The sequence below is a fragment of the Tribolium madens genome, unplaced genomic scaffold, assembly GCF_015345945.1.
Source record: "Tribolium madens isolate multiple individuals breed KSU strain unplaced genomic scaffold, Tmad_KSU_1.1 Scaffold_2;HRSCAF=44;Tcas5.2_LGX, whole genome shotgun sequence".
Taxonomy (NCBI): domain Eukaryota; kingdom Metazoa; phylum Arthropoda; class Insecta; order Coleoptera; family Tenebrionidae; genus Tribolium; species Tribolium madens.
The window spans coordinates 3,770,994-3,798,864 of NW_025400995.1; the positions used below are offsets into that span (position 1 = coordinate 3,770,994).

Consider the following 27,871-nt stretch of genomic DNA (forward strand, 5'->3'; position numbering starts at 1 on the left):
GCTATAGATATACACACATACAAACAACACAAACTGCAGCGGCGCATCGGAGACGCGCGGCCCGCCTACGAATCGTCCTGGCATCTCGGCGACTTCAATGACCCTTTTTGCGCAACAACACAACTAACTCTTGTTCTTTCTAGCGAAAAAGAAATAATTAATAGACCCTGTTACCGTTTATGTGTTTAGTTGTGTTTAGGTGTTGTGCTGTGAGTGCTGTGTTTACACACACCAACATTTATGAAGTACTGCGAGACTCGCATGCTGGCTTCTTTTGCCCAGGTACATACCCTACATACCACCACATACCCACCATATGCTTTATCGGCGCCCTCTCGTTTCTTTATTGATCGATCGCGCAAAGATAACTAATAATGTGGTCTCAAACCGGATCTTGACATTGTTTTCTCCTCTTTTCTCAATTACGAAATCTAGACGAAAAATTGAAATATCAAATAATTAACTTTGTTTATTTATTGAAACAAATGTGATGTTATAAAATTAAAATATTTTGAGTATATAGAGAGGTTTTTGATGAAATTTATATTTAATAAGTGAAAATATGTGGATATAGCGGAGCGCTCGATCCGTCGGCGGCGGAACGAAGCGTCGACGCTAGCAGGTCGACAGCCGGCGCTGAACTGAATCCACGACCAACCCTCACAGAAAACTTGTACTCTGTTGTATACTGTGTATGGCATCACAACACAACACAACATATAAACATCGCCCCAATTTCCCATTTTCATTCAGTTCCGCGTTGTGTGCGGTCTCGTTCTCGGCTCACAAACGCTTTATTTCATCGTAAAAAGGGAAAGAAATTTTCTTTGATTTTTTCACTTTGAAATTTACAAATTATAATAGCAATAAAAACGCATTTTTCTTCTCAATGTTACACTTTTTATTTACACGACACACAATACATGTAGATTTTAATTTGAATAAAAATGATTCTGATGTATTGGAAAGTGGAAAAAATAGGGCAGTGCTGGAAGTCTAGTCCACACACTCATATAAGTTGATGTGTTAGGGGAGGATAAATTTGCAGGGCAGGGGTGAGAAGTGAATGCAAGCGAGTAGGGCTAACTGCTTGCAATTAATAAATTGGTCAAATCCAGTAAGAGTAAGGTAATAGGGAGTTATTAATATTTAGCAGTCCTTGTTTAGTGGCCGGGGAATTTTGAGCAATGAGGACTATAAGTGAGGACCGAGGAGTTACAAATGACGGCTGTCGGTGGCAGGCGGGCATATGGTGCATCGACAGTTTTGCTGGACGCTCATAAATTAGAGGCACTGTTAAGTACACCGCCGGTCTCGTAAAGTGTGAAATTCAGCAGTCATGGGCGTTATTGAGAATGGACTGCTGTAAATTATGTTCTGTATCCTGGCCTCCTTTAAAATTGTACATTTGTCAAAGGATATATACGCAGTAAGCTTGTTTTATTGGATAATATGGCGTCTGTCCGATCGGAAACCGTATTTTCCATTTCCATCGCGCTTTCCGTCTTCTTACCCGTTTCATTATTGCGTCGGCAACATGGCGTGAACTGATTTGCTTCAGTCTTTTATATTTAAATTGCTAACGGTGGCTCGCCGTGTAAATATCCCGTCTCTTCGCTCATCACAGATACAGATATTTACTCAACTGTATTTTTCTTCGGAGAATTATTCGGATGAAGTTTTTTATTTTGCCTCTCTGTCTTCTAATTTCATTGTTCTTTCACCCTTACTCGATGTTTTATGTTTCTTCCGAGGTTTTTTATTTGAATGTATGAAACGATGTTGACGAACCGCCATCGCGGATGTAAATTACGGCAGAATAGAAAACTGATTTAGTTTCACCTATACTCAACACATATACCAACAGAGCTCTGTTATAAATTCGAGATCTGCCGACCCTTAACAAATATTTACCGGAGGTCGTTCTAAAGAGTTGCGAAGATGCCGCAATGAATGATAAGACGTTAAAATGCATTACCATGATGTCACATGAAATAAAACCCATATACAGAGGCGCATTATGTGAAAAATATGGAAATAATATTGCTCTAGCAAGCAAAACAGCCCTCTGCATATGAAATATGTGATCAGGGGTAAGGAGTTTTTTCGGAGTTTTTGCACGACGTTTCGTAGTGAATACCAATGGTTTTAGTATGCCGAGAAAGCAATTTTCTCCTAATTTAGTTACGTGTGTAATAAAACATTTAAATTTACGTTTTTAATTAGGGTGCATGAGAAATTTTTGTGTTTATAATTTTTTCATCAATAATCAGGCGTGTTATTGAAATTTTAACACAAGTTACAAATTTGTTGGCAACGCATCGAATTTTCATAAGTCGAGTTTTTCTTTCCTTCAAGATTGAGTTTATATAATTCAGTATACCGCTAATTGATATTGAATCATTAATACGGAGAAAACAGAACAGGAGACCCTCTGTTTGTAATCTAAGTCGGAGAGGGACGCTTATTATATTAACAGTCAGCCCGCGTTCCTAGACAATAGTCTGCAAGACAGAATAGTTTAACTGTGCATGTTGCCGACCCTGATCCTTCCCTCCTTGTTAACGATATCCTTCTATAAAGTCTTAATTTGAAGTGATTTAGATATTTGCCGATTGCCTCTGACGCTCATTTTTTTCAGGCACATCTTTCAATTACCATTACAACAAACAATGCGTTCAGCCCTGCACATTTTATTGTGCAGATTTTCTCAATTATTCTCTTCTTTTTATTTCGTTACGCCCAACTTTCTTCCTGTTCCATTATTGTGCTCTTTTATCTATACGTACATGCAATTGATCTGTTTGTTTCATTTTAACCAAAAATTGTCTTCTTTTGTTTTAATTCATCTCATTATTTAATTTAACTAAAGACTGGAAAATTCGATCGTTTATACCTATTTTAAAAATGCGAAAGATGGGAGACTGCAACATCTGGATTACTTTATCAAGTAGAGACCATATATTTAAGAAAGGTGTACAGGTATTATAACCGGACCATTGCTCCAAGACACATGGCTTCCGAGGTCCTAATGCGGCCGTTCGTAGCCATCCCGCGCTCGTGAAATCAATCACATTTATCACATGCACGAGCCGCTTTCAAACTTTACTACCAAAACATGCACATTTTCGCTTCTCTTGATCTTTGTATGAATTTGAATATCTTTTCCAAAAGATTTTTTGCATATTTCTGCATAAATATATGATCTTAAATCACAACAGGCTGCCTCCTTAGAAAAAGTTCTCAAGGAACAACAACAACATCAACAATTAGAACTGGAGCGAAGTTGGGAACAAGAAAGAGACGTTAAAGGTAATGGAAGCAGCAGTCCAAATTCTGATCATAGAGTGCAAGACCACTCTTCTCCACCTTCAACGGACTCGCAGAAAAGTCTTAGTGCCACCGTACCACCTGCCACCCAGGTACAAAAATCACAAAGTGTAATTTTTCAAACAAATTTTCAACCATGCCAATTGCAGTCGCAGACTGCAGGTCCACATATAATGTCTTCAACATCCAACCTTCATCATATGCAACAGTTACTTCAACAACACGTACTAAATCCCACTCAATTACAAACCTTAATGAAACAACATTCATTATTACAACAGCAACAACATCAGGTAATTTTAAACTTGTAATAATTATCAACTCGCTACAATTATGTATGTGTAGCAACATCAATTAGCAGAATTAGGAAAGAAACAAATTGAACAAACAATGCAACAGTTGCAAGAGCAACTCCAATTGAATCTCATTCAACAAACACATATCCTTCAAAGTACGGATAAAAAGAAAGCTTCCGGTTCGTTGCAACAACTCGCTCTTCAACAACAGCAACTTATACAGCAACTTCAACTCATGCAAAGACAATACGTTGTGCATCAAGGCATGGGTATGCAGCCTCTCATGCTTGCTCAAGGACAAGGTATGAATCCGAAAATGCTCGAAGACGTCTTCAGTGATTGTCACATCGAGTAGAACCCGCCAGTCACTTTTATTTTCAAAATCACTGATCATTTCTATAGTATTGAAGTTGATTTCTATAATAATAATAATATAAATCACTATGAAATAAAAAAAATAGAATTGAATACATAGTAAAGTAATGCATGCGATAAAATATTTTTGTCAAATTGAATGAAATTTGCGAATCGTCAAGAAGATTGGACAGTTGGCGAGTTCCAGCAAGGTATGTATTTCCTAATCCCGCCTGTCCATTTATCCTCGTTAAGTAATCGAACCTTTAAATTGGGCAATGCCACACAATAATTAATTGCAATTGATAAAGGTTTCTTTTGTCACCGTTGACCGACGAAATGAATTTTCTGGAGGCAAACGTGTGGCTGCTACAACGGATTTCACGTGCGGTTAAAACTATTGGCACTTGCCCATCCTTCCTGCTTTTCCCATTCCCATCATCAACCCTCTTTGTTCACCAAGCTGGAACCCGTTCGACGTCCAATCGATTTTAAACGCACGTGAAGCCGTCCTTTATTTTTAACACTGCAAAGATAATTGGCGGTAATTTAACATTTCCATCCAGGTCTTAATTCGCGAGAAGTCCTGAGTCCTTGGAAGGAATTGAACGAACCACACATTACTAATTCAAAATCCGAACTAAATGGTGAGCATCCATAATTGTGTTTACTTAATTTTATTTTCTTTTATTACTGCATTATTGTATTAGACGGTTCACCAGGATTGTTGGGAGTGGCGTCAAATCGTCCCAGCAGAGATGAAGCACCTTTAGAAGATAAATTAGAACGGACTACAACGCCGGATCGAGTCCATCATTTGTATGGCCACGGTGTCTGCAAATGGCCAGGCTGCGAAATTATTTGTGAAGACCTCCAAGCATTTATAAAGTAAGTGAAAATTTGAAAAACGACATTTCTATACACCGCGACTAAGAAAGTTATAACGTCATGTCGGAGTATTAACATTTAAATCCAACGCTGTTACGATCAAACGCCTTGCATATTAATTAAACATAGCGTAATTAGAGTTTTTAAACTCCGATGCCGCTTCTAATTTATTCCAGGTCGCCGTTCTTTTGTCGCGGGACGACAAAATATTGTAATTTGGCGGTTTACTTTATCCCCTTTCTTTTACATATTAATCACCTCGTAGATAAAATGCTAAATATATAACAGAATTAATATTGCCTCGCAGTTGGTTTTGCAATGGGAGAGTATCTGGTGGCTAATTTTCAGGCATTTAAATACGGAACATACGTTAGACGACCGATCAACCGCTCAAGCTCGTGTTCAAATGCAAGTAGTTTCGCAACTGGAACTCCAGCTGCAAAAAGAACGTGACCGTTTGCAAGCCATGATGCACCATCTTCATTTGTCAAAACAATTAAGTTCTCCTGAACCTCATAAAGATGGTTCAGTTGTAACACCTACAAAAATGGCCGTAAACACATCGTTATCTCAACCGTCAGTATCAATAGGTCCCATGGTGTCCGCAGTTCGATCTCCTGTGCTACATTCTCCTGCTGCCAATGTCGCCGGTCCAATACGAAGGCGGCTAAATGATAAATCAGCACTTTCGTTAGCAGGAGGTAATATATTCGTCGCTTCTGTTTTTGTGTATTATTCTCGTTCTTTAATTACTAAGTATCTACGTTATTTCTACACATGCTGCAATGATAGGTCTTCCGTACATGCTCGAGAGGGCAGGGCTTGATGTCCAACAAGGTATTTTTTTTTAAACCATTCTCTCTCATTTATCCATCTTAGCGTCAATTAAATACAAATAAATATTTCTATTTTATTTTATAGAAATACAAAGGAACAGGGAATTTTATAAAAATGCTGATGTGCGACCTCCATTTACTTATGCTTCATTAATACGCCAGGTAACAAAAAATTAAATAATCACCTGGAAGACATGTTTTAATCGCAAGCATATTTTAGTCAATTATAGAATCCCCGGATAAACAATTGACTCTAAATGAAATTTACAACTGGTTCCAGAACACTTTCTGTTACTTTAGAAGAAATGCAGCGACTTGGAAGGTATTATATTTTTTTGAACTTCTTTAACAATGTATAGTTAACAATGAAAGCGCCTTGCTTAAGGCTTAAACTTATACATCAATAATTATTTTTTGTAACAATGACTTTCTCAATTATTAACTAAAATAATGATATTTAAATTTAATTAAACTTTATCTCAAGCTAAAATGAAGTCGTATGTATTTTTTTGGAAAGTATTTTTGTGTGTACAAATCAGTTTCAGGATATTGAAAATGCTTACAGCTTGCATGTTTGTTATTAACATTCTATAGAAAACTTGTTTTTATTATTTTCTTAACAAATTTATTTTTATATATCTGTTTCACATTCGGCAATTTTATCAGTTCACGGTTGTAAAACGTAAGTGTCTAACAATAAGCGACCGGGCAAGAATCTATCATTTAGTAAAAAAAAAACACCAAGATAGTGACATTTTTAAAAATTTTGTTTTATTGCGGTAACTTGATTCTTCCGTCTGCTACTCTAAGGTAAGTTAAATGTTTTGAATAAATGATTGCTTTATGAGTGAATGGTGCGAACAGAAATGTCCTATCTTGAAAATAATTTATGAGTAAAATTTTGACTTGCACGGGTTGCTAAGTAAATTGCCTCGTAAAAGTTAAGACATTAGTGCTTAAGGTTAACTTTTGCGATGTAATTTAAGTTGTGTAGGCCCTTTCAGTTTTCTCCGGTCTCAAGTTTGCCGAGTTGTGCTAGGTCGCGTTGTTTATTTGGCGCTATTTGATTTGTTGTTAGAACGCAGTGCGCCACAACCTGTCTCTCCACAAATGTTTCATGCGCGTGGAGAACGTAAAGGGTGCCGTATGGACAGTGGACGAGGTGGAATTCTACAAGAGAAGGCCGCAGAGATGTTCATCGGGCCCGTTAACCCAACCAGTCGTCGGGTACGTCACCGAGGCCCACCATTTTGAATTTTTCCATTTGTACATTGTGTGTTTTGTGGTTTTTTATATATCTTTTTCTAATCTCTTTTAAAACTTTTTATCTTTTTAATTATATATTTACATATTTACAATTTATTATCTATGTAACATATACTGTGTGTATGCGTGCGTATGTAGATAGACATATACACAAGTTAACAAAGTGTATAGCTTGTATGGTATGTATGGAAAGGGTGGTAGTGTGATTGTGTGGGCCGGTTCAGTAACAGCATGTGAAGCCGCAGGCTTGGGCTACTAACAGCAGGAGACCGGAAGGTATTCGCATCAGGTGTCGCCATTGACTAACCTTAACCTTACTTGATTGTTATCTTTCTCTTTCTTGGGTCTGGGTGTATAGAACGCGATACGCACCAATCTCTCACTCCACAAGTGTTTTGTGCGCTACGAAGACGACTTTGGGTCATTCTGGATGGTGGATGATGCTGAATTCGTGAAGCGCCGCCACCTGTCGCGTGGTCGGCCGCGGAAATATGACCCAACCCCATCACCCACTCCACCCCACTGCGCACAGTAAGCACCATTCTGAACGCGATGCGCCAAGCGCGTCGTGCCGTGCGTGTGCTGCTGTCTGCTCGGCTCTGCTCGGCTCCGCTCTGCTCTATTCGGCTCTGCTTTGCTCCACTCTGCTGCTCTATCTGCTTGACTTTAGCTCTTCTTTCTGCTGATCACCCAAACAACATTCTATCTTCTTCTCTCTCACACATACATACATGTTGTTGGACGATCAGCAGAAGCTACAAACTATGACTGCTCAGCTTTAAGTCTTAGTTCAATGCGCATTTTTATTTTTATTTTTATTTTTTTCATAGCTAGTAGAGTTCCGAAGCAAGACACACACACAGAGAAAGAAAAAACATACCTCACACACACAAATTAGATCCTGCAATGCTTCCGCTTTAAGAACTGCATGATAGCCCTTTCCTATTAACAAAAACGTAATAGAAAAAATCGTGACATATAAAAAACAGCAGAATACAACCGTCAGAGTTCTGTTGTATATCATTAGCAATTCGCAAAATTCCACAAATTAAAAAGTCGCATAAAATGATATACATGCACAGTACCTTTCCTTTGAGCATTTCCGTCATGTGCACGAAATACTATTCAAGCGGCTGTCAAGTAACTTAAGCTCTAGGAAAAATCTACTTAGTTGAGCCGGCTTATAGAATGTTTGGATAACGCCTAACGTACATACGTATAGCATTTTTGCCATTAATTATGAATTTTTTTGTTTATTATAATTATATTAAAATGGTGTATGTATGTACTTGTAACTGCATTTAGATGTTTTGAATGAATGTGAAATACCTATAATATATATGACTCTACCAGAGGCTGATGGAACATTAAGAGATAAGTATTTGAATAAAGGTATATAAGAAATTTTTAATAATTTTGTATCTTTTTTATCTCATACTGTTATAAATGTTTTTTTCAATCTTGCACGATGTTTCAATAGTTCCTGTATGACATTTTTTAAATCTTTTTATTAAAATTTTGGTAACTCAGTCAGCTACCCTTCCCATGGAGGCTTCATTAATTGAGGTAACTAAAATCATACAGGAACGCCTTAACTGAAATTCTAAACTAATAAGGATCAAAATTGCTTAAATGCATGTATTATTTTGAATTTTTGCAAAGATCGCTCATTGATCCCAGGAAGTCAGTAGAATCGCCATGGTATGTGTTTACAATTTTTGCTTATTCGTCATATTTCTATCTTAGTGTTTAGTATTTTCTTCTTATTATTTGTGTAAATTTGTTTATTGTGTGCAAAAATATTTACGAGTTTGTGTATTTAGGGGCGCAACTTCGAAAAGCCCGACATTAAATCACAGTCCGACCCTGTACGGTGACCATCTGTCGGCGAACGTGCAGGTATATTAATAATTTTTGAATTTTTTGCAATTTTCTCTTAATAATTGTGAACAGTTTATGCAGGCATCGTTAATGGAAGATAACAATTTATCGTTTATAACGGGGGCCTCGTCGTTGCCTAGCAGACCCAGAGACAGCTCCGAATCCCCAGTACACGACACGCATATGAGGTATTTTCCAATTATTAAAATAAATGCGAACGCATGAATATGTATGTGTAGGTCTCCTCCAATGAACGGAGGTCTACACATCAAGCAGGAGAGCATGATGAATCAGGAGCACCACGTAACGCGAGAGCAGGAACAGATGCATCATATAATCAAGCGCGAGATTCATTCGGAATACGACGAGATAGAGCAAGAGCACTCGCAGAGAGATACCATGGCTGAAGATCTGACAATTGGTTCCGAACATAACGACACAAACGTACTGGACGCGTAGTGCGCGCAGTGTTCGAGAATTCATCAGGACAACTTCAAATCTGTGCTCATTTAAATTCCCAATTAGAAAAATTGAATTTCGTTTAGGATGAAGTAGCAGCATATCTCATCGAGTGAAGGATGAACATTGTTGGATTTTGTACATTTGTGTATAAATATAGAACTGTTGAATCTGCGAATGGGAGTGTGTTTACGTACTGTTAATTGTTTAGTACCTAAAGGTTGTCGGATGTTGTATAATCAGTATGCGTATAGGATATCTCATTTGATTTTTTTATTATTAATACAGGGTTCTTTGTTACTTGGTGGACTCGGCGTTGCCTAATTTTTACGAACAGATGAACTGTTACCAACCGTACGATCAGTTTATTTTAGCATATCAGTTGCTATGTGTGCGCCACAAAACAGGGAAAAAACCGAACTAGTAGGTAAAGCCAACCGCACTGACGTGTTCGTATTATTTGTGTTAGAAAAATATCGTTGCGCTCATATAGTGATGTAAAATAAGCAATATTGTAAATTATTTATCGTTAAGCATTCGTGCTATTATATTCTATCTTTAAACGAAGGGAAATTTATTCCATATCATTATCTAAAGTAAATCATATATCAGTGTAAAAAAGTAGTAGAGACGTTTTCCTATATACATACATTAGCTAATTTCGGTCATTTTAATTCGCCAAATAATTCTCACATTGATTATTTATTACAATTATACTTTAATTAATACGAACTTTGCCAAATACATTCGCGTTCATGTGATAGTACCTTAGTTCAGATTGATTAACTATTATAATTATAAATAAAAATTATAGATAAGTATTAAACGTGGCCATTGCATGGAAGATGATTTATTTGCTACAATATAAGTTGGTTGAGTGTAAATATCGCCGAAATTTTGGCGGAAAATTCCTGTCTATCGGCCCTATCAGCCTTACAAGTAGCAATGCCTACATATCATATCTACTAGTTTTATTGGCATTACCGCTCCCCCCATTTTTATAAAAGGTGGATCGAGCTCTCCTGTCGGGGTATTTTCTACTCAACTCTCGATAATTGTGTAAACTGTAGGTACTGTATCTTTCTTTTTTTTCATTTGTTACAAATAATTAACATTATTTACAATAAAACAAGCAATAAGGTTTTTTGTCGTTTCACTTTCATTAAGTAAGAAATAGTTGAGGTAAGTTCACGCCGTAAAATGAGAAAAGGAGGGGTGATTTAACAGTGTCACTTAATTTTTGTAAATTCTTATATATTAGTAAAAAATTCCATACCTACATGCATAATTATATAAATATTAGTTATTACGCATGTGCATTGCTCAGTCTTAAACATAAGACAATTTGCATTTAAACAATCAATTAACTTATTTAATAAAATGTTCGTAAAAATGTCTTATTGATTTACCTTTTCATGAATGAAACAACTAATTAAAAACAAGCGTCAACACTCTACGTCATCGTGACCCTTGAGATGCGCAGATCAATTAAGTTATAATCAAATCAATAAAAAAACTTCTCTTCTAAAGTCAGATTTACATTACTAATTGATAGCAAAGCAACATTTGTAGTATAAATTATTTGCGTATTTCAAGGTCAGGTGCCACGGTAAATTACACAAAAAACAAACATATAAAAAGAGGGATAGGTATTTGTTATTCTATTAAGAAATTGCCAAAGACTAATAAAAACCCATGGACCAAAAACAAAGCGCTATCTAGTAATATCACTACAAATACAAATAAATATTAAATTTGATTGAAATGATTTTTCATATACATACATACCGCGCTCTCTATGTAAATTCAATATTACTTATTTTAGAATTTCTATAAATAGTTAAGTTACAAACTCTTTGCATAAAAAAAAACACTATTACAGTTTACTTTGTCTTGTCATAAAAAATTAATTGACTATAGTGTTTCGTGCTTAGATGGCGCTGTAAACAAATGATAGTTTGGTTTTAACTCTTGCTAGTACTATAAAGCGTGATAAAGCCTCTGTATATCGTGAAAGATTCCTGTAGAGACAAATTTTATTGCTAGAAAACAATAAGTGTCCTCTATGCGCGGTGGGTTATATTAGAATAATAAAGTATTACATTTTAGTAGGAGTTAAAACCAAACTATAACGTGTTTACAGCGTCATCTAAACGCGAAATACTGTAGTCAATTGTTTTTTACAAGAAAATAAAAGTAAACTGTATTAGTTTTTTTGCAAAAAGTTTACGACTTGGCTATTTTAAAAAATTCAAAAATAAGTAATATTAGATTCTCAAAGAGGTCCCAGTATGTATATAAAATATTATTATTTCAATCAAATTAAATAATTATCTGTCTTATTAAATGCTTTGACATTTTATATTTTTTAATATTCTTTAAAAACAGGGTAAAACCGTAAACATTTTTCTATTTTCCTGAAATTGTATTTTACATTGCTTGAAAACAAAGAAGAATCTTTAGAATTTTAAGTTTCGTCCTGAACAGGCCCATATAGAAGTGATCTATGCTATGTATTACTAAATTATAATTTTGTATTTGGCTTATTTTAGTTCAGATTTGTAACTTTAGAATTATTACATCATATTTGTTTGAATAAGCAATTAGTCTATACCGCAATCAGTCTAATTACCTACTCTTAATTAAGACTTGTTTTTATATTATGTTAAAATGGATTTATTTCTCAAGAAACAGTTGCAAAAACTGTTCTGGATCAATATTAATTTCATTTAATAAATGACTCAACCACACCTTCAATAGCTCCATATCTGACCACCCTTGGAATTTAGTTTGTAGCACAGCTTTTATCAGTGATGGTTCGTGTTTTCTAAACCATTATGGGAAATAAATTATTGACATTTTCGGAACAACAATTAGAAAATTACCAGGTAATGCCAAATTTGTTATTATGATTAAATTCTAGTTTATGCCCCAAGGACTGCACTTTCTTTACGAGGAAAGAAATTTTAAGGTATTTTAAATGTTGTGTTAATTTATTTAACTTAATATTTTTTAAGAGTTCACAAAAAATTTCGAAACATTCGCCCCGATTTAATCCCAAAACGTATGCGCCAGAATGAGCAAGTCACGATTAAAATACCACTGGAAGATATTGTTGAAAAATTACCCGAACTGCGGGTAAAAAGAAATAAACATTTGAAGACCAGTCAGACATTAAAATAAGAATTTTTAGGAAAATCCTTTTAAAAAACGCATTTGTGAAGTGTTCTCTCGCGACGGGAAAGGAAATTTATCTTTCGAAGACATTTTAGACTTGCTTTCAGTGTTCAGCGAGCAAGCTCCAAGGGACATAAAGGTTTTTTATGCGTTCAGTATATATGGTTGTAAAAACCGGTATATATTATAGCGATTTTATTTTATAATTTTATAGATTTCGATAATGACCAATATATCGGCGCCGACGATTTAGATAACACGTTAATTCTGCTCATGCATCAGGAATTAACACCCGAAGATCGGCAACAAATTATTGAAAAGGTTATAGAAGAAGCAGATGTTGACGGGGATGGAAAATTATCTTTTATGGAGTTCGAACATGTGATTACTCGCGCACCCGATTTTCTCTCCACTTTTCATATACGGATATAGCTAAATCAATAATCAGAAACAATAAAATTTATTTATGTTTAAAATTACAATTTATATTTACAACCAGGGGGAGAAATATAAGAATATAACAGCAATATGAAGAACAAAAGGCACGTATAACACTTACGAAGTGATTGTCGGCAAGTCACCAAGTAACGAAATAGCAAATAGAAAACTAGTTTTATTAGATTCACAGCTACATTGTATTAAGATTTCTTTGATAATTATTGTATTGAACATTTATGAAGAATAAAACTCACAGTTTGCCCACTACGTGTAACATTTTTGATTTTTTATATTTGTCAGTTACTTATAGATAATTATATAAAGTACCAGTCGATGATATTGAATAAATGTTTTGTCAAGTCGGCTACATTCATTCTTCTTCACGTTCCACTTGAACAATGATCAACACAACAGCAATAAAACAATGAACAACAATTATTTATTACGGTATATACGTATAGAACATGCCCGGATGTTTATTATAAATAAAAAAATATATTTATGAAATTGTCTTTTCTTTACATATATACCATATCCTTAAACGCTATCAGTAACAACATTAATTGTAATGATGATAATGAAGTTATGTTAAAAATAAGAAATAGTAGATATCGTGAATCGTGAGGTAGTTACATCAGCGAGGCCCAGTAATCACAGACAGTCATTAGTAAAGATAATGTGAGGATCTTCGACGGATCGGTGGCGGACGTACCAGTCTAGGATGAAATGGACCAAGAGCAGCCTCATTCGTTGATGAAGCGCTTCTGTAAAGAACAGGAAGCCGAAAGCGACATGGTCGTTGAGGCCATTGATGGTTTAGTGTCCAATACAGAATTGGACTAAACGCCGAATGAGTATGGCCAAGAAGTAAGCTATACCGTTGAACCGTTGTAGAAGGAGACGTTCCTAATTCTCCACAAAATTGGCACACTATATAAGGAAACCAACATACTGCGAAAACAATCGCCACCCATAATAAAGAATTCGCCAGACGACGACGACTGCGAAGAGTGCTTGTGGGCGGCTGGGAAATATTCTCAACACTTGTTTCGGTCGTCTGGAGTCTGTCTCTACCGTGCTGAAAAAGGTATTAAATAGTGGCGAAAATTAAATTCAAAGTGAGGGTAAAATCAGAGTGGAAAACGCAAAATGGTGGTACCTTGGAAATTCCTGCAACAATGATAACGTGGGTTGGTCTCCTTAAGAGGGGCATTGGTAAGGGTAGTTCGCCATGTTTGGCGCGAGCAGTCAGGGAAATTGCAGTGAGCTTAGCGTGCACTCCTAAGTGACTTATGAGAACCGCACAAGCTGGCATAACATACACCAATAACACATGGGTGATAACTAAGCTTTTCCGCCATGGATGTTTACAAATAAATTGTGTACCAGATAAAATTGCAGCAGAGATCCAGGTGATAATAACCGCAGTGTTAAGCAAGTGTCTTCTCCGAGCAATTTGCCCAGCTGGCCTGTAACTTTTTATCGTGAGATAACGGTCGACAGATATAGCCATCATCAATAAAGTGCTAGCAGAAACAGGCCAGGCCTAGGGGAATAATAATAATTGTTGTGGTCCCTTCATTACAGTAATACCTGGATAAATAGAGCAATGTATTTCCAAGTTTGGGTCCAGTTTGAAAGGACATAAAGAGCCGCAGTGACAGGACCACTTAAACAACATACTAGGAGGTCCGCAAAAATTAGACCAAAAAGCAAGGGACTTCGAGTTTTGGCTCCGGGACCGCAACACAGTGTCAGACAAAGGGTCCCATTGCCGAGAACACCCACCAAAAACATGCATCCATATATTGTTATTAAATAATCCATTCTAAAATCATAACTACTCGAATGAAAGACATAATATACATACATTTTTTCTACCGTATATGTCACTCGTTCTTTTTCATTTTGGAAAATACCAAAATCTTAATTGTTGAAGGTCTGGACAAAGCTAGGATTACATGTGCTAGGTAGCAACGACAGGGCAACACCCACCTGAAGCTGCAACCCCATACTGCCACACTGCCGCCCCCAACATCCGTCTCTCCCTTTCCAATCGTAAACGTTCGTTAAGCTTCGTGAAAAGCGATGATATACATTGACGCTTTTTTTCAAATTATCCTGCTACCCATACTCGACAATGTGTGCGTTTATTTGGAGATTTACATATATTACATATTTTTTCGATTAGCACTCTAACGAAGTGTGAAAAGTCTACTATCGAATGATTTTTAATATTAATAATGTGTTTCAAGATCTTTAATAAAGAGGTTAAGTTTCATGTATTCTTCTCGTAAAAAGACACGAACAGAAAGAATTTGCACAAGGAGCGACGAAAAACCCCTCTTAAATTTTTACCCTTTTTACTTCTCAGAACCTAAATTTCTAAAAAAACAAATCCATTTCTTCTAATTATGCACCAAACGTTCACTTAAAAAATGAATTTCTAAAAAACAAGAAATGTCTTAATTTCAAGTTATACCTATTATAAAAATAAATAATTTAATTAAAATAAATGAAATAACCAATTTCATTCCGATAAAAATAGTATACATGTGTCCAGAAATAACTGAAAGAATAAAACACTATAGTACGCAAAAAACCAAGTATTTTATTTGAAAACTTTTTTCTCTCCATCCTGTAGGAGTCGGCTGAAAAGTAGATATGCAAGTGAGTTTGCATGTTATTATGGTTAAAAAAGATACAAAAACAAAAATCGTTGAAAATTCAGTGCAGTAGATAATTATTTTAGATTAAAAATAGATGAGATTTTTTGAATATTTGTTCAAATTCAGTAATTCATATATTGTTTTGTTGCTATTTGTAATATTTTTTACAAAATCAATTATTGTGTCTTTGTTGACGCAGTCAGGATTCACAGAAGTATTTTGTATTTGCAAAATTGTTCGATTTAAACTTTAATTAATTAATTAAATTAATGTAAAGAGTTACTTTTGTGAGCTAAAGTGCAAATGAGTAGCATTTCTTTCTACACTTGGCCTCAAGTGGAGAAACACTTACAATTGTCTTTTTTGTTTTTAACAGCATCCTAATTTCATTGGTGAAACTAAAGACATAATTTCTTTATAAATTATTACTGTAAATTTAATTTGTATAAAGGAAATGCAACTTGAATTTTTTTCCTAAAACTTTGTGTGTGCGACGAGCATGAAGATATTTTATCATTAGAAAAACGTCACCAAAGAACCCTTAGTATCAAACAAAATTTTCGCTCTTAGTTCGATATTTTATATTTGACGATTTTCTTGATTTCTGAATAAATTATTCCACTAAAATAGTAGTATATTCTTACAGTAAAACAGCAAAATTGTTGCTTGTGCTAGATTATGAAATTAATTAAAATCATTTTCATTGCAATTACTGAGCCAAAAAAAAAACGTACTTAATACCTATAAGAACTATAAAAACCAAATTTTTCTTAAGATCAAGTTCAAATTTAGATATAATCAATTTAAGTAAACTAAAGCATTAGCATTAGTGGAATTTTTTAATTCAGGGTTGTTTTTATTGCATTGTTCAATCTTAATGCTTGACTATTGACTATAAAACGTTGTTTTATCAAATGTATGTAGGCTACACAGTTGAAGACATAGAAATTATTAGCGCTACATAATTCTTAACAAAACTGAATTAGCGTCTAGATACTGTTTCTAAGCAATGGCGGACACTAAATAAAGTTTAATTTTTTTCATAAAATTGTGTAGATTCTGGATATTCTGATTCTAGAGATTTATTGAAGTTGCTTTTCACAGCTTAAATTTCTTGCTTCTTAATGAATACAAACGGAAAAAACCTCAGCAACGTGTCTTGAAATGAATTAGTAATGTCTCTTATTTCATAGAAAAATATGAAAACGTTGGTTTTGTGGTTTTCTTTTTCTAAATTTTGTCAAAAACCATGGAATTTACACCAAAGTTTGCAATAATTTTATCATCAAATAACTACAATCCACCATCCTGATTTCGTGCGAGTAATCGCCTACGCGTGGAATGCAGCGCAGTCTCAGCACTCGGCAGCCAGGAGTCCGGCTAATTCTTCGAGTTTTCGGTTTAGACATGCGACTCCCTACTAACTGGGCGACCTTGGTATATACCTTGGTCAACCACCGGACAGTGGATCCACAATCATGACAAAAGCAATGTTCGCATAGTTGCCAATGAATTCTTTTCCATCGAAATCTGATAAACCCTCTTATTTTACTGCAAATAAAAACGAATGTTTTCGGCTCCTTTAAATTATTTCTCATGATTTATAAGAAATAAATGAAACATCTTGCGTTCAAATCTCCATATTTGCACAGTGACATCAGCAATTGTATTACTTAGGCAAACATTGATTCTTTTAGTACTCCTACATAATTATGTTCGTAAAAATAATGTTGGGACGATGAAGCTTTTGCAGGAATTGTCCCAAATTCGTCCGATATGTGATGTGTCTACATATGAGCCACACATTTATCGTTTGGAATTTGTGACCGTTGAAGTTGTATCATGGTACATTAGTTTATGGCCGAACGAAACGACCGAAGACCACATTCCTGTCACACAATGGCTGTGTTACAGCGCGGGAGGCTGGACGAGGTCGCGGAGGAATGAAACTTGACTGGACTGGCTGGACCGGTTATGGTAATACCGCCGGGTAACGTTCTATTCGATCATCCACGGTTTCTTGCGTTCATCTCGGGAGTTCAACTGAATTTTAAGTAAATTGATCCGAATTTCCAGCGCCAAATCCGGCTCGAAAAGTGGCGTTTCGCGGTGCGAGCTAGGGCTAGGGAAGAGCATCATTTGGTGAGGTAGGTAGGTATCTTTGACGAGTATACGGTTACTTATGCATATTAAATCTATGTATTTGCATCGTACAACATATGTAGCAGTCTTGCAGTACCAGGCATAGTAAGAGTGTCGCTTGCAATAAATTCCGAATATCGCCTTGAGCTTAGAAAGTTTGGCAACGTAGTGACATACAGCATACAGGCCAAGTTAAGGCTTGGCTTTTAAAACTGGTTTCCTAACGATCAAGTTCGAAGACTGGCCGAGCACCGATGGCGATGGCGATGGGGAAAGCAAAACGTCCCACTTGCCAAGCAGCCCGGAGCCCGCGTTTGGTCAGTTCTTCAAGTGCGTTCGGAGATGATGTTCCCTTCTGTTATTTCATTGTAATTTTAATACCTTTTATACATTTTGAATATCACTGCTTTGTGCGGGAGGTGAGAGACTGTAACAGTATCACGTGGTTGGTGTGCGGATTATACATTTTTATTTTGTATTAGTCGCATCTGCAATATGTGATATTCTCTTTCCTCTGGAATTATTTATTCATTGGAACTGATATTTTCTTTGGTTATCTAGCTGTATGAGTATTGTTTAATAACATCATAAAGCTAGGTTACCGGAGTTAAAACCAGTTTCCATACATCGACCATTTTATCGGATCATCAATTATTGGCGACTTGGTGAGGTAGACTTAGACGATACGCATCTTGTATTTCTTTTTATATGGAAATTAATATTGATAGCAACTGCGAGATTCGTATCAAAACTTTTGGGACGAACTCGCAACAATATTGCGATATAATACAATTCAATTACAGAATATAATATATTGACAGGTCTACATTAACTGCATTACATAGCAATAACCTCACCTGATCCACATACCGGAATTTTCAAAACCACACCATTTACATGTTATGATGTCACGGTAGTATGCAGTAGGTATCACACACATTTATCTCCCAATTTTATTTATTTAAAAAAATAAATGAATATGCACATTTCAATACTTAGCTGAAAAAAAATCTCTTTAATAATTTTCAATAAATCCGTAGGTGTTGGAAACCACGAACACATTTTGAAAGTTTATTTAAATGTTATTTGTTTAGTTAATTATTACAATCTATTTTTAGTAAAGTTGCATCATAAATTGTGTGCTGTTTGTGAATCCATTTCAATTCTCTGGAAAAATTTGTTACTTAAATTCCTGCAAATCCTCATCTGCTAATAATTTGAAAAACTGAAAATTGTTGAAAGCTTTTAGCCGTCTTTGAATACGGTTTGTTGATTGGATTTATTAATTAAAAAAATCTAGTTTGTAAGCTTTTGGAGTAACATCATACTTCAGGCTTTATCTGATGTGGTGTAATTCGTCGTTTAATTGCGCAATAAAATCTACGAAAATGTCAAATTATTGGATGAAACATTGAAATCACAGTAAAATGTTTACCGGAAACATATCATTTTTATGTATTGGCCAGTTTTGAAAGACGTCCGTTATTGCAATTAGCACAAATTAAATTGAAAATTGATATTATTTTAGTACTAAATACGTAATATAAGCCACGTCCTAGAATTAGTATTTATTTTTGTCAGGTTGGTATTACCATATTAAGGTTGATGGAAGAATTTAAATAAATACGTTACTGGCGTCTGGTGGAAAATAAAATATCAAATAAATAAAGGTATATGAGCAAACTGAATTTGAATTATATTACTACTTACTATACAATTTTTTACCACCTTTGCGAACCTTTAATGAAGAAACTCATTCTTTATAAACTAATTTTTTTGATTTTGATTTTATGAATATATCTAATATTTTCCATTTTGTAGGTGGAGCCAAAAAACCGGTATGAAGACCAGAACAAGTGCCCAATTCTGATTGAGAATGAAAATGACTGTGTATTTAAACCGATATTCAATACAGTTAGCAAATATTGACTGTATATTATAACTTATAACTTATTATTAATATTTTTACTTATTTCTTATACCGGGTGTTAGGTAAGAAATGCCGCAGCTATAATTCCATTGTTAATCATCCGATTTTGATAAATATGTATATTTTATGTCAATTATATGGACAAATAAAACTAAATCACTACAAAATTAGTCATCAATTTATTTTTTTACTGCCTAATGCAGTATGAGCAATTTTCAACTTATTTTTTAAGCGTTTTTAGGGGTAAGGTTTTTTAAAACAACGTCAGTAAGTGTTGAATTTTATTATTGTCACATGATCGTTGTATAACTTTTGACAAAAACTTAAAAAATACGTGATTTTGGAAAACAATAGTTATTGGTATCACAAAACTATCATTTTGCAAGTGCGAGCGCGGTTTGTGGGCCGAGGCGTCAGAAAACAGTTTCTAGCTGTGTGATACACACTATTTTTTGGTCCAATCAATTTTAAATTGTCCTAAAAGTTCAAAAAAATTGTTTGCGCTAGGGAAGTTATATGTATTCCTGTTAACTCCAAATAAAAAAAATATTCAATACATCAAATATTTGCTTGAAATCAAACCGCTTATCATTTAAGAAATGAAAATCACAGATGTTAACGGTTAATCAATAATATTGCTAACATTTGGTTTTTTTTTTTGATGACCTAGTACATCAAACCCGGACGATTCTGACGAATGCAGAATCAATGTTTCTGGACGATTTTGACGCATGCAAAATCAATGTTTCTGGCCGGAGGACCAAAATATAGTTAATGTGAGTTAAAACTCAATCAGTAAACATATGTGTCAAAACTCAACTTGTTAAATATTGTAAAAATTTAGATGCGTTTAGAATTCGTCGTACTTTTTTACACCTCCTGAAAGGCAATTTTTGTCTGTATATTATGATTGATAATAATCAGAAAGAAAATCACCGACTGATTTAATTTTAACTTGTACTCAAATCTAGTTTTTCGCTAAATAACCTGATGTGTATTTTATTGAGGATAACTTATTTATTTTTTGTCCCTCTTCCGGTTCTCAGTTACGCAAATTTTCTTTTAGTTTTTGCTTCAAATTGTGTTTCTTACCTCAATCAAATGCTTGAGTTCCCTTTTTGCTTATGGTTGTATTTATTTCCGGCGATAGGGTTTAGGTTTCTTATACCAAGTTCTTAAATTTTTATTTTTCAATAAATGAATATTATTCAAAAATTCATTGTGTATACATACATAAGTACAAACTTACACATTATTTTTATTGTCTACAAGTTGACACAGTTAAAATAAAAAATTAAAAATTGGACTTAACATTATAGCTTAGATTTAATTTTAGTTATACATATTATACTACTTATAATAGTGGCAATAGATAACCAAACTTGCCACCTAATAGTTTATCCTTTTGGAATCTTATTCAAATGTATTTGTGTAAATTACGTCAGGTCATGTATATTTATTATTATTAGAAGCACTTAGTAACTAATTTAGATATTTAGAAGTGAAGCAATATACTATAAACATGAGAAAAATAATCAAATTATTTATAAGCAATTTACCACAGCTTGAGCACTTGACATTCTCTAGAGCTATTGTATATTTGATATTGTCGGGGAATCGGCAAGATTTGTCTAAAATAAAAGGCAAATATTAACATGATAAATCACAATATTGTGTTTTCAGTTTACCTGTGCAACGAACATTTGATGTCATTCCTTGGACAGAAATATAAATCGGTGAGCAGTCGCTTACGGACTCATCGGTGCAAAAAGTACTAATATCTCGGGACAGTTCATCGGATTCGATGTTAGTACAATTTGCTCCATGTGCATTTGCTCTCGGATTGGCATCAGTTCTTGATATACACACGGCGATAGTGCCAGTACCTTGTCCTCGAATCTTCAAAGTTTGCCCTTCGTAGAAGTAATTCGGCGAAATTTTATGATAATTCACTCCATTGGGATCAACATATTGAGTTATTTCAAAGTTGCTGCTTTCTTCAGTTTCGAAAGAGGAGCCACAGGCGGGGTTGACAACACTTCGTGGTACTACGATTATATTTAAATATAAGTAATTAAAATAAAAATATGGTTTGAAGATTACTTTTTCTTAATCTGTTAACGATGTCTTTAGCTTTTTGCAGAGTCTCATCACGGTTTTCAGAAATTGTAAATACATCACTGTTAGAATTTGTGGCAATGTTAGAGTACGATGATGCACTTCCAGATCCACCAACAATAATTCTAAGATCTTGAAAAAATATTTGAATTGCCAGATGTTTCAAGTCACCACTTACCTGGCAAAACACTCTTAAAACTCTCTTTTTCAGTTTTAACATAATCGCTCTCGCTTGAAGTTGGTACCTTATGTGGTAACATTAAAATAATCATTGATTGTCCAGTCAAATCAGTGGCATTGTCTAATTTTGCTTTAAATGTTACTTCCGCCGTTTGTATAACTTTCATATAGTCAAACCCTGCCGCATCTAAAACGAAAGCTAGATATGTATAATTTTGGGTCAAATACTCACATTTTTGGTGTTGGGTGAGGTTATATTGGTCATAAAAATCTAAAATACTGGTTGATCTATTGACAATTGGGTTACAGCTTTGGCCGTCAAGAATTGTATAAGAAGTTTCGTATTTATTAACATCGATATTTTTTAATATGTAGGAAATAATCGGCTGAATTGTCTCATAAGCCCAGTTTATGTCAACAAAAATTAGTAAATGTGTAGACACTCGCTCAATTACGTCGTTTTCAGCCGAACATTGTACATCATTCAAATTGCTCCCTGAAAAGTACATTTTTGGTGTTGAAAATTTAACGTTGCATTTGTTACCTAAATAATTTCTCAAGCTCTCGACAGCATCTTGGGCGAACATGGGAAAACTTGTTTTGATAGGTGTGTAATCATACTGTGATTCTTGATCTAGTAAGTAATTGAATGAGGAAGTTTGTTGTACAAGTTTCTCACTTGCTATTAAATCTTGTGTTAACTTTTTACGATTACACGCCCTTGCTGTATCATTAAAAACGCCTCTACCATAATAAAGATCCAAAATTTGTGAAATTTTTAGATTACTCGACTTCGAGTTCCAGCTTTCGATGTTAAGAGCCAGAAACAAACCATCGAGACCACCACGAATTTCGGCATCGGTGAGGTACAAATGATCTTTATCCGAATTTGTCAAAAAGTAGTATTTCTGATCAACGGTGGTGTTCCAGCTGCCTTTATTTCCGACAATTCTTGGTTTCCCTGTTTCGTACAAGGCAACTTCCGACAGTTCCCCTTAAATTTATTATTATTTGATTTGACACTTCACATCAAGCATTAAATACCTGCAATTGTGCTAGCATAAGCCGAATCGACAGAACCTTGTCCATTGGATACTGGCACTGAATTTGGTTGAAAACCGGCCGCAATTCCGGCTAACACAATCCCAGCTTTGATTTCACCCCATTTCGTGTAAATTACACCGCTTTCAACCGGGCACCGATTTTTAGCCGATGGTTCCGTTTCAGCAAATTCAGTTTCTCGTTTTTGGACTCTGGATGTGTAATGTGCTACTTTATTGCACATAGAATCGTCGGCTAATTCGTGCAAGTCAATAGTACTCGAAATCATAAAATGAAGCGAACACTACGAAAACTAGAATTAACATCAAATCAAATATTGGGGTTTTGCATTTACGGCTTGCATCGACGTTAAGCTGTCGTTATTGAAAGAGACTGCGTTCCCGGGTGTTACTTTTTTCAACTGGACTCGGTTTTTGTAGGACTCTTTTCCTTTAGGGCTGAAGGGGATTCCCTGAGTGATGTCTAGATCCTTCGTGGTTCTTCGGATGCCGTCCTGGCGAAATCTACACATACATGTGAAATAAGAAATTTGATCGTAGCCTTGAATCTCTTAAAATGATGATTAGTCAATCTGATTTATACCTGTGAAGAATTTGGTAAGAAAGTTCTCTGGCATCACTAAATGCGTTTCCATCTTCGATTCTTCGAATAATGTCGATCAGAACATTGATGTCTGATGGTAACCTGTAGTCCCTTATGACAAACTGTGTGGTATTGTAACACCCCTGTAACGCCGGTGCTAGATTTGTACCCGCATTTTCTTGACATAAACTCGCATTTATAAAAAATATAAACGCTATAAAAATTTCTAGCACTTTCATTTTTCCTGTAAAGAGAGAAATATCTATTAAACTTATCACACCTAGAGAATTTCATCACATTGTATTATCGCAATCTGATAAACATTCTAGGTAATATGAGGTCACTAATTACTTTAAATGGGGCGTTGGATGGGCCTTTTTTCGGATTTTTATGATTATTGCTTTATGTTTCATGATTTGTTTAATAATAAGAGTATTAACAAGTGATAATAAATACAAATAGGCACAAATGTGATATTGAAATATTATTTGAACAAGATAAAAGAAATGTCGCCACAGGTGCAAAGAAAGTTTCTTGTTGAACACATACAAGTAAATAGAGTAGTTGCTTATAAAGTTATGAAAAAATTGTTAAATGATAAAAAAATACTTACTCTGAAGACTAATGGCAAAACAATACATCACACCTGTTAAAGTGTAGTGAAATAGACTTGTAAAATTAAACGGGACACTAGCGCAGATTAGGTGAATCAGTATTGATAAGATAAGGGGCTAGTATTTTTCTCGTAAATATTGACACAAAAATTTGTAACATCTCCGTATGGTATGTGTGATATAATAGGATGGTAGTGTTTTTTTAAAGATTTATTTAATATTTACATAAATAAATTAATTATTTCGAATTGAGTCTAGTTTTTTGGAATTTTTTGAATATGTTGCGACTGAGATAAATTATGTTCAGTTGAGGTAAGCGCAAGGTTCTCCTCTTGAAAATTCACGTCGTCTATATCTGAAATTTGATTCAGCGATCCGTTGCTAGGTATTTTGCCATCAAACACTGGTTCGGCTCGCCCAAAGCTAAGTCTGGCATTTTTTCGTGCATAACTGCTAAACGCTTCGGCTAAATCAGGGTTAATATCTTCCAAGGGAGTATCGCCAGGTCGAATGTAAACGGGTACATACCCTGGTAGAGCCGGCAGGAATTGTCTGGCTTTGCTGACAGCAGGAGCTGCTTCTGAAAATTGACCCGTAAAGAAATGGCCGATTAATTAAAACAACGCACCAGCAGAGAAGATTAATCCACAGATGAGGAACAGGTCCAGGGTTCGCGAAAACATTCTCTTCTCTTAATGAACAAACAGCTACACTGAGATACACTGAATGACTGGCCATTGACTCGAAGAATACCTTTTATATGCCTTCATCTGCGAATTTAATCTTGAATTTCCAGTCCATGTATCGAGAAATTTTTCGCCAATAAGGCAATATCTACGAGAAATTATCCCTAGGGACGCTGCTGAAAGTGCCCAAAGTTGATTTTTATTACTGTTGACTTCAAAAAAAAATTTGATAATTTCTCTTCTTATGCTTAACACAAGAAAGTCAGAGAAAGTGTCCATTAAAATTTTGATAAATCCTGCAATCGCACAATTTTTAATTATTAGTTTGAAACCTGTGTCTGCATATTTCGAGAACCATAAAAAATAAAGGGGCACCTTGACTCATTATAGTATGACCTAACCGGAGGTGGATTCAACATGATGTCTCAAGGCAAAATACCATAAACCGAACGTTCTCTCAAAAACTTAATCGAAAAACAATATACAGTTTAGACAACAACATAATCTTCAATTAATTCAATTTAGGAAGAAAATTGTTATTTCTAAAACGATCACAAAACTTCTCTAAATTCAAACGGTTCAAATGGAGCACATTTAATTAAACTATCGGTAGTGGTAACAGTGGGGTTTGTGAATGTAACATCAAAGGGGTAGCAGCTCTTTTCATTACCATAACATTGTCTCATAAAATGAAGATTCTAACTAAACTAATTACCAGGCTTTGTGTGCTAATGATATTAATCAGTAGGTTTAGGCGATTTCTTTCATTTGATTTTTTTATTTTCCAAAATTCATAATAGAAATAAATATTGTGGTGAGGAGAGTGTACAATTCGAATTAGTCTTGAAAATCAATAAAACCAAAAGCAGTACGAAAAGAAAATTGTAACTTTATTGATTGTAATTAGAATTCGCGATTAGAAATTTGACGAATATTAGTTCTAAATTTATACTTTAAATGAGTAAAAATAAAGAAATATTAATCGTCTTGACTGAATAATTTAATTTATTTATTTATCTTTAGTTGCAGTTGCTATGTCGAATTGGATAAACATAATTAAATAAACCGTGACTGCTCCCACAATCTGAAAAATAAGATTAATATGTTCATTACAGTTGTAGTAAACGTTTATTTGTAACTTACTGTGTGTAAAAGTGTTCCATTAATTAGAAAGAAACCGCAAGCACTAAATTCGAGTTTTTGATGTGCCAGTTGTAAAGAGAATAAGTTAATCTAAAATTAAAAATGAATTACAGAGTTGCTAATTTGATATAAATGTGTACATTTCTTATCAGAATTGAATCGGTTTTACTGATTGGTATCCTATACAGCAACTTTTTGATTCTTCTGTATTCCAAAACCGTTAGTTCACATACTGTTACTGTTACTAAAATTTCGAGCGCATTTGTAAGTATACAAATTAGTGGCAGAAAAATATCGTGAAAATTTTGAGGAATGACCATTTCGTCATCGTATATATACCCAAAGATGCAAAAATACAAAGAACAAAAAATGCCTATGAACTGACTTGCTATTTTCATCAACAAAGGAACCGAATATATCGTTTGAATCTCATTATGAGTAACAATTATTTCATTGTGAATGATTTGCACTTGGTTCAAAAAGTTCTTGTAGTGTCCATTGTTGAGTTTGCAGCCTTGTTTTATATATTGATTGACAATACAAAACTTCTGCTTCAAGACAACAACAAACGCGCAAAACTGGATTAGCATAACTTGTGACATTTTGGATAAAGTGTACAGCACAATCCATCTGTATAAACATCTCCACGTCGTGTTATTGCAATGCAACATGAAGTTTAGAAAAAATGAGATCCATATCAAAATCAAGAAAAATAATTCACACGTGATGAAAATTTGTGTATGTTTATATGACTTCCATATTAGCATGTGCTTTAACTTGTTGTCTAATTTATCCAATTTATTTATAACTTCAATAAGCCTGTTTTGGTAAAACAAACAAAAAAACACCGTTGCCACACCTGAAGCATTTATACTTGCACTAAATATTAAATCGGCAAGCTGCGTGACAATACTCAATTTTTGTGTAATTCGCAAATTTGTTGTAATATAAGCCATGTAACTTGTTAGGAAAACAGCTACAATGTTGTATATGTACTTGTATATTTTGTAAAAAGTGCGGCGTTCTTGACATTTTATTTTCTCGTCTATTGATCTCGGACATAGGAGGAATAACTTAGACAAGAACCACACATGTTTTAAGACATCTATAATATTTTCACTCCACATTTTAAATCAAGAATTATTTACATTGTATTTGTATTCAAGTGAGCTTTTGTACAGTCGTTTCTACGAAAATAATTGGGCTATGAATTATTTACCAACTAGAACTCTGTTTTGCTAGTTGAAACCGCCCTTAACTGATATTGTGGTTGCGGCATATTATTATTAATAATCATTATTTACGATACACTTTTTTAATATCATTAAACATGAGTAATAATCGAACAATTTTTATAAAAAAACACTTTGATTCACATTATTGATTAATATGCAAAACGATTACTTTTAGTAGGATTCTATACGAAATAATCCACGACAATGAGATCATTTTACCTTGAGTGTAACTTTTATTATTGGTGTATTTCATGTTTTATTGCATATGATCGTATATAATACATCAGTGGGTAACTTGGCGAGTTTTAAACAGGATCTCACTTCAGTTATTGATTTTTTAATGTAAACGGTGGGTAAATTTTTGTGGAGAAATTATTATGAACTTTAAGATAAATTCGATAGTAATTTCTTTCAAATGCTGAATCCATTCATAAATAAAATCTAACGAAGGACATTTTTTACAGGTATTAGTAATTATTAACCAAAAGTAGAGTCCATTTAAACGGATCTTAGTGAATCACCATCATTTCATCAACATTCTTGTTGCTCATTCAAACCACAAATTTTTTTGTGCATCTCTTCTTA

At 34.5% G+C, this 27,871-nt stretch overlaps 6 protein-coding genes across 16 annotated transcripts in view; 2 read left to right on the top strand and 4 right to left on the bottom strand.

Moving 5' to 3' along the window:
* LOC123006539 (forkhead box protein P1-like) overlaps positions 1-10,453 on the top strand; it is a 47,886-nt gene extending 37,433 nt beyond the window's left edge. For 3 of the 10 annotated variants that reach the window (XM_044401097.1, XM_044401090.1, XM_044401098.1), the window contains exons 4-16: positions 3,222-3,422; positions 3,480-3,623; positions 3,676-3,928; positions 4,547-4,627; positions 4,691-4,868; positions 5,217-5,569; positions 5,661-5,705; positions 5,790-5,866; positions 5,925-6,026; positions 7,329-7,501; positions 8,794-8,869; positions 8,924-9,039; positions 9,091-10,453. In XM_044401097.1, the coding sequence (XP_044257032.1) occupies positions 3,222-3,422; positions 3,480-3,623; positions 3,676-3,928; positions 4,547-4,627; positions 4,691-4,868; positions 5,217-5,569; positions 5,661-5,705; positions 5,790-5,866; positions 5,925-6,026; positions 7,329-7,501; positions 8,794-8,869; positions 8,924-9,039; positions 9,091-9,310 (2,019 nt within the window). In that variant the 3' untranslated portion in view covers positions 9,311-10,453. Of the gene's footprint in view, positions 1-201; positions 283-3,221; positions 3,423-3,479; positions 3,624-3,675; positions 3,929-4,546; positions 4,628-4,690; positions 4,869-5,216; positions 5,570-5,660; positions 5,706-5,789; positions 5,867-5,924; positions 6,027-6,782; positions 6,932-7,328; positions 8,870-8,923; positions 9,040-9,090 lie in introns of those variants that run through there. The other 7 variants (XM_044401099.1, XM_044401093.1, XM_044401095.1 and 4 more) reach the window with 7 other exon arrangements.
* A 1,603-nt stretch (positions 10,454-12,056) lies between these two features.
* LOC123006330 (calcium and integrin-binding family member 2) lies at positions 12,057-13,421 on the top strand. Its single transcript, XM_044400737.1, has 5 exons — positions 12,057-12,198; positions 12,247-12,281; positions 12,328-12,448; positions 12,504-12,651; positions 12,702-13,421. The coding sequence occupies exons 1-5, from the start codon at positions 12,148-12,150 to the stop codon at positions 12,917-12,919; spliced, it is 573 nt and encodes a 190-aa protein (XP_044256672.1). The 5' UTR covers positions 12,057-12,147; the 3' UTR covers positions 12,920-13,421.
* LOC123006329 (somatostatin receptor type 4) lies at positions 12,938-15,431 on the bottom strand. Its single transcript, XM_044400736.1, has 4 exons — positions 14,807-15,431; positions 14,519-14,753; positions 14,085-14,471; positions 12,938-14,003 (listed from the first exon to the last, which is right to left on the bottom strand). Exons 2-4 carry the CDS (start codon positions 14,750-14,752, stop codon positions 13,590-13,592), a joined length of 1,035 nt encoding a protein of 344 aa, XP_044256671.1. The 5' UTR covers position 14,753; positions 14,807-15,431; the 3' UTR covers positions 12,938-13,589.
* A 5,473-nt stretch (positions 15,432-20,904) lies between these two features.
* Positions 20,905-24,406, bottom strand: LOC123006628. Its single transcript, XM_044401249.1, has 10 exons — positions 24,222-24,406; positions 23,609-23,852; positions 23,361-23,529; positions 23,009-23,309; positions 22,509-22,958; positions 22,197-22,460; positions 21,963-22,151; positions 21,770-21,916; positions 21,355-21,714; positions 20,905-21,297 (listed from the first exon to the last, which is right to left on the bottom strand). Exons 1-10 carry the CDS (start codon positions 24,247-24,249, stop codon positions 21,149-21,151), a joined length of 2,301 nt encoding a protein of 766 aa, XP_044257184.1. The 5' UTR covers positions 24,250-24,406; the 3' UTR covers positions 20,905-21,148.
* An 11-nt stretch (positions 24,407-24,417) lies between these two features.
* On the bottom strand, positions 24,418-24,948 carry LOC123006630. 2 transcript variants are annotated; one of them, XM_044401251.1, is made up of 2 exons: positions 24,851-24,948; positions 24,418-24,802 (listed from the first exon to the last, which is right to left on the bottom strand). In XM_044401251.1, exons 1-2 carry the CDS (start codon positions 24,903-24,905, stop codon positions 24,477-24,479), a joined length of 381 nt encoding a protein of 126 aa, XP_044257186.1. In that variant the 5' UTR covers positions 24,906-24,948; the 3' UTR covers positions 24,418-24,476. The 2 variants fall into 2 exon arrangements, with proteins under 2 accessions (XP_044257186.1, XP_044257187.1); XM_044401252.1 differs by having other exon boundaries at positions 24,418-24,799; positions 24,851-24,944.
* An 878-nt stretch (positions 24,949-25,826) lies between these two features.
* Positions 25,827-27,366, bottom strand: LOC123006629 (putative gustatory receptor 2a). Its single transcript, XM_044401250.1, has 3 exons — positions 26,192-27,366; positions 26,052-26,141; positions 25,827-25,992 (listed from the first exon to the last, which is right to left on the bottom strand). Exons 1-3 carry the CDS (start codon positions 27,176-27,178, stop codon positions 25,918-25,920), a joined length of 1,152 nt encoding a protein of 383 aa, XP_044257185.1. The 5' UTR covers positions 27,179-27,366; the 3' UTR covers positions 25,827-25,917.
* Between the last annotated feature and the right edge of the window lie 505 nt (positions 27,367-27,871).

Bases quoted from the DNA above. Each gene is read 5' to 3' on its own strand.
- LOC123006330 (XM_044400737.1), top strand. From the start codon at position 12,148: ATGGGAAATAAATTATTGACATTTTCGGAACAACAATTAGAAAATTAC. The intron at 12,199-12,246 runs GTAATGCCAAAT...TTATGCCCCAAG, and splicing joins AACAATTAGAAAATTACCAG to GACTGCACTTTCTTTACGAG. The intron at 12,282-12,327 runs GTATTTTAAATG...ATATTTTTTAAG, and splicing joins ACGAGGAAAGAAATTTTAAG to AGTTCACAAAAAATTTCGAA.
- LOC123006628 (XM_044401249.1), bottom strand. From the start codon at position 24,249: ATGTATTGTTTTGCCATTAGTCTTCAGA. The intron at 23,310-23,360 runs GTAAATGCAAAA...TAGTTTTCGTAG, and splicing joins GCTTAACGTCGATGCAAGCC to TGTTCGCTTCATTTTATGAT. The intron at 22,959-23,008 runs GTATTTAATGCT...AATAAATTTAAG, and splicing joins TTATGCTAGCACAATTGCAG to GGGAACTGTCGGAAGTTGCC.
- LOC123006629 (XM_044401250.1), bottom strand. From the start codon at position 27,178: ATGTGGAGTGAAAATATTATAGATGTCTTAAAACATGTGTGGTTCTTG. The intron at 26,142-26,191 runs GTACACATTTAT...TTTTAATTTTAG, and splicing joins ATTCAATTCTGATAAGAAAT to ATTAACTTATTCTCTTTACA. The intron at 25,993-26,051 runs GTAAGTTACAAA...CTTATTTTTCAG, and splicing joins ATGGAACACTTTTACACACA to ATTGTGGGAGCAGTCACGGT.
- LOC123006329 (XM_044400736.1), bottom strand. From the start codon at position 14,752: ATGGATTATTTAATAACAATATATGGATGCATGTTTTTGGTGGGTGTT. The intron at 14,472-14,518 runs GTATTACTGTAA...TTATTCCCCTAG, and splicing joins ACATTGCTCTATTTATCCAG to GCCTGGCCTGTTTCTGCTAG. The intron at 14,004-14,084 runs GTACCACCATTT...TACCTTTTTCAG, and splicing joins TTGTTGCAGGAATTTCCAAG to CACGGTAGAGACAGACTCCA.
- LOC123006630 (XM_044401251.1), bottom strand. From the start codon at position 24,905: ATGTTTTCGCGAACCCTGGACCTGTTCCTCATCTGTGGATTAATCTTC. The intron at 24,803-24,850 runs GTGCGTTGTTTT...GTCAATTTTCAG, and splicing joins TGGATTAATCTTCTCTGCTG to AAGCAGCTCCTGCTGTCAGC.